We start from the raw sequence: 7,500 nt of genomic DNA on the forward strand, positions 1-7,500 counted from the left end.
GGGGTTGTGGGGGGGGGGGTCGCTGCGACTCAAAGGAAACCAACTCACGTTCGGGTCGGGCCGTCAAGGGGACGCCCCTGATGCGGCGCCGGCGAGCAGAGCAGGAACAACGCCAGGCTCCAGCGACGCAGAACCGTCCTGGACCAGAACATCATGAAGGAACCTGCACACACACACACACACACACACACACACACACACACACACACACACACACACACACACACACACACACACACACACACACACACACACACACACACACACACACACACACACACAGTCAGCAGAGTGCAGACGCCGCCGCCGCAGGACGCCTCGGGAAACTTACTGTCCTCAGCAGAAGCGGACCCCCCCACAAAGAAGCAGCGCTGCTCAGAGTTTCCACAAACACAGTCCAGGTGACCCCCCCAGGAAGCACACACCCCAGCGTGGGAACGGCTCCCCCGACCGGCGTGAAGGAGGCGCCGCGTGCCGGGTGAAAGGTGAGGAGGAGCTGCTGCTGCTCCCGCTGCTGCAGGACTGACGGGAGGCGCCGCACGCCGAGAGGAGGTCAGAGGCGACGGGAGGGGAGGGGCCGGGGGAGGGGCCGGGGGAGGGGCCTCACCCCGACCGGAGAGGAGAAGCAGCAGAAGGTGGCACCCGAGCAGCGCCGGGCTCCGGTACGGAGGCCCCGCAGCGCCAAAACCCTCCAGAGCAGCAGCAGGACAGGGGGCGGGACCGCCGACAGACACGCCCCCTCGCAGCTAACGCAGCTAACGCACGTTTGTTTACGCCCTCAGCTAACAAACAAACGTTCCAAACGGTAAACATTAGCTTATGAGCCGTATCGAGGCTAACACTAGTAGAAATGCTAGGTTAGCATTAGCAAAGTAGAGAAACACAAATGGAGGATTCCACAGTCCCTCAACGAGAGCATCACGTGCTAATGTTAGCACTGCGCACATGCTAGGGTTAGCAATGTAGACAAAGACAAAGCTCTTTGTCTACATTGCTAACCTTAGCATGTGCGCAGTGCTAACATTAGCACGTGATGCTCTCATTGCTAAGGTTAGCAATGTAGATATGTTAATATTAGCATTCAGACATACTATTGTTAGTGCTACAAACATGCTATTATTAGCACTTCAGACGTGCTAATATTAGCCCTAAAGGCATATAAATGTCACCAGTCTGCTGAGGAAAGTCCCTGTTTGCTAGACAGAAGTGTTGCTAACTGATTAGCTTCACCTCGTCCCCCGCCCCGCTGCCCCCCCACAGCCCCCCCCCCCACCAGGCTGAGCGTCTGACAGGAACATCAGAGGAAAATGTTCCCCGTGTTTCACCCCCCAGTAGCGTGTTAGCGTGTTGCTGAGGCATGTAGCTGAATGGGCGGGGCTTCAAGCGATCAGGGGTTCTGGGGGGGGCCCGGGGGAACTGAGCCCATCAAAAACAAATAAGAACCACATGTATGACCAGCTGCAACACGGGAAAGTCCACAAGCCCCGCCTCCACACGCCGTCTCTGACAACTTTATTAACAAAGACAGATCAATAGACAAGGATTAGATGATTAGATGATTAGATTATTGATTATTAGATTATTGATTATTAGATTATTACTAGAAACAATGTTCACCGAGGAACTAAGGTCTGAATTCATCAGAGCAGAAGAAATATGGATTTGTGTGTTTACAGTTACTGCTATAAACAATTACTGACTACAAACAAACAAACAAACAAACAAACAAACAAACAAACAAACCAACTGGTCTGTTCAGAATTTAGAAACAAGATGTTTTGAGTAAACATGAAAAGAAGAGAGAAAATACAGAAATCAGAAGAAAGATAAAGAAAAACCTAAAAGATGGAGGGAAATTCCTGAGAAAAAAGGTCCCAAAACTGAACCGGATCAAAGCGGGTGTAAACAGGTCTAAACCGGTGTAAACAGGTCTAAAACCGGTGTAAACAGGTCTAAACCGGTGTAAACAGGTCTAAACCGGTGTAAACAGGTCTAAACCGGTGTAAACAGGTCTAAACCGGTGTAAACAGGTCTAAACCGGTGTAAACAGGTCTAAACCGGTGTAAACAGGTCCTGGACGAGAATCAATCCAGGTTTTCTCGTTCAGAAGACAAACGACAGAAACGGCGACACCCCGGGAGTGGGTGGGCCAACAGGTGAGACTCACCTGGATCACGCCTCCTGAACACTTCCTGTTCCTGTGCGTTCTTCTTCTCTGCTGGAGTCACTCCTCTCTGCTCACTGTGGAGGTCTGAGCCTCCTTATAAATAAGGGCCGATGACATCACAGTGCTGTCATCAGCAGCCGTGATGGCCCCGCCCCTGTCACCACATCCTTACCTCATCACATGTGGGCGTGTCACAGCTGTGTGCTGTGCTTGTTTTGACTCTCCTGGACTTCTCATTGGTCCTTTTACACTTCAGTGGGCGTGGCCTTCATGTTGTTATACCTTCAGTGCAGGAGGCTCCGCCTCCTGGATGGACTCTGCTCCACCAGTGACGTCGTCCTGCTGCAGACCGGAGTCAGAGCAAAACACAGAATCCACAGCGCCAGAGCCACTGGTTAAACAGATTGATGATGTCATCACTCTATCCATGATGTCACCCCTCTAACTATGATGTCACAACTGCAGCAATGATGTCACACCAGTTCCTCCTGATGGCATTGATCCTTTTGTGTTGTGGTTCTGGTGTGACGGTTCGTCTGTGGACCCAGTCGGTTTCGTCGGGTTCCGTCGGGTTCTGTCGGGTTCCGTTGGGTTCCGTTGGGTTCCGTCGGGTTCTGTCGGGTTCCGTTGGGTTTTGTCGGGTTCTGTCGGGTTCCGTCGGGTTCTGTTGGTTATGTCATCGCCGCGGCTGAACAAAGAACACATTCTTCTGGCGCGTTACGAAACCCGAGTCACGGCTGAATTCCTGCGTGTGTCCTGATGGGATGTCGGCTGATGTCAGCTGGAGCTAAACTTAGCAACGTGGCTAACGAGATGAAGTGAAGCCGGCTCCGCCCCCGCCGCCGCCGCCGGCTAGCTGTTTCCATTTACAGGCGTTTTATGAAGACGCGGCTGTAAAACAGGCCACATGTGAGCCGTCACACACACACGCGCGTGTTCCTGCACACACGACTGTCTTCCTTCATTAGCGTGTTTGAAGCGCCGTCGCTCCGGGAGAACTTCATTAGCGCCAGACTCGGGTTCCGGCCCTAAAGGCAGGAACTGAAGGATTGTGGGAGATGAAACGTCTGACACAATCTGGATCAAGGTGGGACCAGGACGCCGTGAGACCACACAGGAGCCGCTAGCGGCTAACAGGAGCTAGCGTGCTAGCAGCAACATGCTAAGCTAGCCCTGCAGACTGAGGTCATGTGAGGTGAACCTCATGAGACCCGGGTCACGGGGGCGGGGCCTTCACCTTTACCTGGAGTCCCTTCATCACCCCTGAGAAACGTGAAAACATGAGGGAAGTCCATCGGCCGTCGTCACCGGCAGGACCAGAACCAGAACAGAACCAGGACAGACTAGAATAGACAAGAACTAGACCAGAACCAGAACCAGAACAGAACAGAACAGAACAAGAACAGACCAGAAAGACAACCAGAACCAAAACAGACCAAAAGAGACCAGAACCAGAACAGAACCAGCACAGACCAGACCAGACCACAACCAATAGAGACCAGTACAGACCAGAACAGACCAGAATCCTCCGGGCCGGCCCTGGTGTCTCCAGACCGTTCTGAGCGGTTCTTCTGGGCTGATCTGCTCCAGTGAAGGTGTTCCAGACGTTGACTCATCTTCACTCCGGAAATTCCAGCGCTGGTTCTTCCACTGCAGCGCCGGGGGGGTCTGCAGCACCGGGGGGGTCGGCTGCAGAGTTCCAGGTCTGGAGGACGTCCAGGAACCGACTGACATGTGTGGAACGGGTCGGAGCGGAGCTGGAGCGCTCCAGGAAACAGCCAGGAAAACCCTCCCAGGTCCACTTCCTGCTCCCCAGGTCCACTTCCTGCTCCCCAGGTCCACTTCCTGCTCCCCAGGTCCACTTCCTGCTCCCCAGGTCCACTTCCTGACTTGAAGCAAGGGTGCTTCCTCTTGACATGGGGGGGGCACAGCCATCAGCTGGTCTCAGGGTGACCCGTGATGTGGGGGGGCTGGACTGGGGGCAGACGAGTCAAAATACCGTGAGCTGAGTGTCATGGGGGGGCGGCACCACAGCCAGACCCATGGAGCCCCCCCCGCTGTGGTTTGGGTTCCTCCACTCAGGGTTCCACTGGAGGATGACGCAGGAGCCCCCCCCGGTGAACCTCCTCCAGGTCGACCCAAACACACACAACGCCAACGTGGCTACAGTTCCACACAGGCTTCTATTCCTGGACCGCCAGGACCCACGGGGGCGGAGCCACTGACCCACGGGGGCGGAGCCACTGACCCACGGGGGCGGAGCCACTGATCCCAAGAAGAGGAACCACCACTGACCCACAGGACACGATGCATTCAGGGTCATCCTGTCAGAGTCCACAGTGAAACAGTCCAGGTTCACGCAGTGAAACAGTCCAGGTTCACACAGTGAAACAGTCCAGGTTCACACAGTGAAACAGTCCAGGTTCACACAGTGAAACAGTCCAGGTTCACACCTGAAACAGTCCAGGTTCACACAGTGAAACAGTCCAGGTTCACACAGTGAAACAGTCCAGGTTCACACAGTGAAACAGTCCAGGTTCACACAGTGAAACAGTCCAGGTTCACACCTGAAACAGTCCAGGTTCACACAGTGAAACAGTCCAGGTTCACACAGTGAAACAGTCCAGGTTCACACAGTGAAACAGTCCAGGTTCACACAGTGAAACAGTCCAGGTTCACGCAGTGAAACAGTCCAGGTTCACACAGTGAAACAGTCCAGGTTCACACAGTGAAACAGTCCAGGTTCACACAGTGAAACAGTCCAGGTTCACACAGTGAAACAGTCCAGGTTCACACAGTGAAACAGTCCAGGTTCACACCTGAAACAGTCCAGGTTCACGCAGTGAAACAGTCCAGGTTCACACCTGAAACAGTCCAGGTTCACGCAGTGAAACAGTCCAGGTTCACACCTGAAACAGTCCAGGTTCACGCAGTGAAACAGTCCAGGTTCACACCTGAAACAGTCCAGGTTCACACCTGAAACAGTCCAGGTTCACACCTGAAACAGTCCAGGTTCACACAGTGAAACAGTCCAGGTTCACGCAGTGAAACAGTCCAGGTTCACACCTGAAACAGTCCAGGTTCACGCAGTGAAACAGTCCAGGTTCACACCTGAAACAGTCCAGGTTCACGCAGTGAAACAGTCCAGGTTCACACCTGAAACAGTCCAGGTTCACACCTGAAACAGTCCAGGTTCACACAGTGAAACAGTCCAGGTTCACACAGTGAAACAGTCCAGGTTCACACAGTGAAACAGTCCAGGTTCACACAGTGAAACAGTCCAGGTTCACACCTGAAACAGTCCAGGTTCACACAGTGAAATAGTCCAGGTTCACACAGTGAAACAGTCCAGGTTCACACAGTGAAACAGTCCAGGTTCACACCTGAAACAGTCCAGGTTCACACAGTGAAACAGTCCAGTCTCTTCTGATTGGTTACTTTCAGCTGATCAGCTGATGGGGCCTGTGAGGCGTTTGAGGACTTCCTGTTTGGCGGTCGTTGGTGACGTTCACGTCTGATTTATCGTCTTGTTGGGTTTTTTGATCCGTTGCCGTGGAAACGAGCTTGAGGCTGTGGCGTCAGTAGCGGGTCGGGACTTTCTCTCGGGGGGCTTTGGGGTACTTGTTTGTGCGGGTCGGTGTTTTCCAGCCTGGGGCTTGTCTGCCCCCCCTAGCGGGGCCCCCACTCTCTGGCTGCTGCCAGCTGGGGGGCCACACAGACGCGGCTCTCGCCCCCAAACCTCAGGCACGGCCACAAGCTGTGGCAGCGCCTGCCAACCAACACAGAGCAGAGGAGTGTGGGTAAAGAGGTGGGCGGGGCCACACCAGGAGGCGGGATTCCACGCCGCTAAATAAATCTGTGTGATGTCATCCATGTGGCAAACAGCCGCTGGGCTGTGATTGGACGCTGACGGCCGCCCTGTCATCACTGTGGGAATTCAGCCTGCTGACCCAGATCTTCTTCAGAGTGTTGGCTCCGCCCCCCCGCCACCCATCACACCCCCTCCTGTTTCTCATTTTCCTGAATCATCCTCAGATTAGCGTCGCCTGTCCTCCAGAATGTCCCTGATTAGCGTCTGATCATGTGACGCCAGCCGTGACCAGCAGAGTGGGCGTCGGCCTGCAGCAGCAGAGTGGGCGTCGGCCTGCTGCGCACACATTCCTGAGAGTGGAGCTAATACCATCTGGGGGGGTACAGATGATCTATATCGACTCTGATCAGTTCTCAATTATTAGTAAAAATGGTCCAATCAGGGGTCCAGAGGTGGGCGGAGCCTATTGTTTCTGTGTCATGCTGGGGCAGAACACAGGAATGTGGTCAGGGTTCAGGTTTGCATCAGCCAATGGGAGGGCAGGATTTACAACACAACACAAAAACAAGTATTGTTTGTAGCAGAGCCAGCTAGCGTGTGCTAACACCTGCTTACACCTGCTAACCCCTGCTAATGCTTGCTACCAACTGCTAACACCTGCTAACATCTGCTAACTGCGGCTAACACCTGCTAACACGTGCTTACAGCAGCTACACGCGGCGGCGTGATCAGCTGGTCGGGTCGAGCAGGTCTGGATGAACGAGTGCAGGCTTTGCCCCCCCCGTCCAGACCGCCCCCCCTCCAGACCGCCCACACTAACCACACACACACGCCCAGCCGGCTGGCAGCTGCACCGCGACCCGGTCGCGCCCCGGCGGCGGTGCGCCGCCAGCCTGTTGGCAGCAGCGTTGTGGCGTGTTCCCTCATTAGGGCTCTGCCCACCCCCCCATTAAGCTGTCAGAGCCCTGAGTGAGAGGCCCCCACAGGCCGCCGGGGGGGGGGACTGGGTCCTCACAGCCAGCTAGCAGAAGATCACACCTCCACCGACCCCCACCGACCCCCACCGACCCCCACTGACCCCCACTGATCCCCATTAACCCTCATGACCCCTACTGACCCCCCCCGACCCCCGTTGCCCCCCACGACCCCATTGACACCCACTGACCCCTACAACCCCCACGACCCACGCGACCCCCACTGACCCCCACCAACCCCCGTTGACCCCCACTGACCCCCAGCACCCCCACTAACCCCCACGACCCTCACTAACTCCCACCGACCCCGTTGATCCCCACAACCCTATTGACCCCCACTGACCCCTACAACCCCCACGACCCCCACCGATGCCCGTTGACCCCCACTGACCCCCATTGACCCCCACTGACCCCCACCGACAAAAGGGACATTCGCTAACAGCTAGCATTCAGCACGTTTTCCTGGGCAGCTTATCTTCACATTAGCTTGTGCTAATCGTAGCCTGAGGCTAATTCTTCTGGCAGCCTGAGGGGGGGGGCATGTGGCG

The 7,500-nt window shown here is 55.3% G+C and overlaps 1 protein-coding gene across 1 annotated transcript in view; it reads right to left on the reverse strand.

Moving 5' to 3' along the window:
- pthlha (parathyroid hormone-like hormone a) overlaps positions 1-508 on the reverse strand; it is a 5,604-nt gene extending 5,096 nt beyond the window's left edge. The window contains 2 exon segments of the mRNA XM_068307142.1: positions 49-163; positions 332-508. Of these exon segments, the coding sequence (XP_068163243.1) occupies positions 49-155 (107 nt within the window). The 5' untranslated portion in view covers positions 156-163; positions 332-508.
- Between the last annotated feature and the right edge of the window lie 6,992 nt (positions 509-7,500).

Source organism: Antennarius striatus, chromosome 22 (assembly GCF_040054535.1).
Source record: "Antennarius striatus isolate MH-2024 chromosome 22, ASM4005453v1, whole genome shotgun sequence".
NCBI classification, from domain to species: Eukaryota; Metazoa; Chordata; class Actinopteri; order Lophiiformes; family Antennariidae; genus Antennarius; species Antennarius striatus.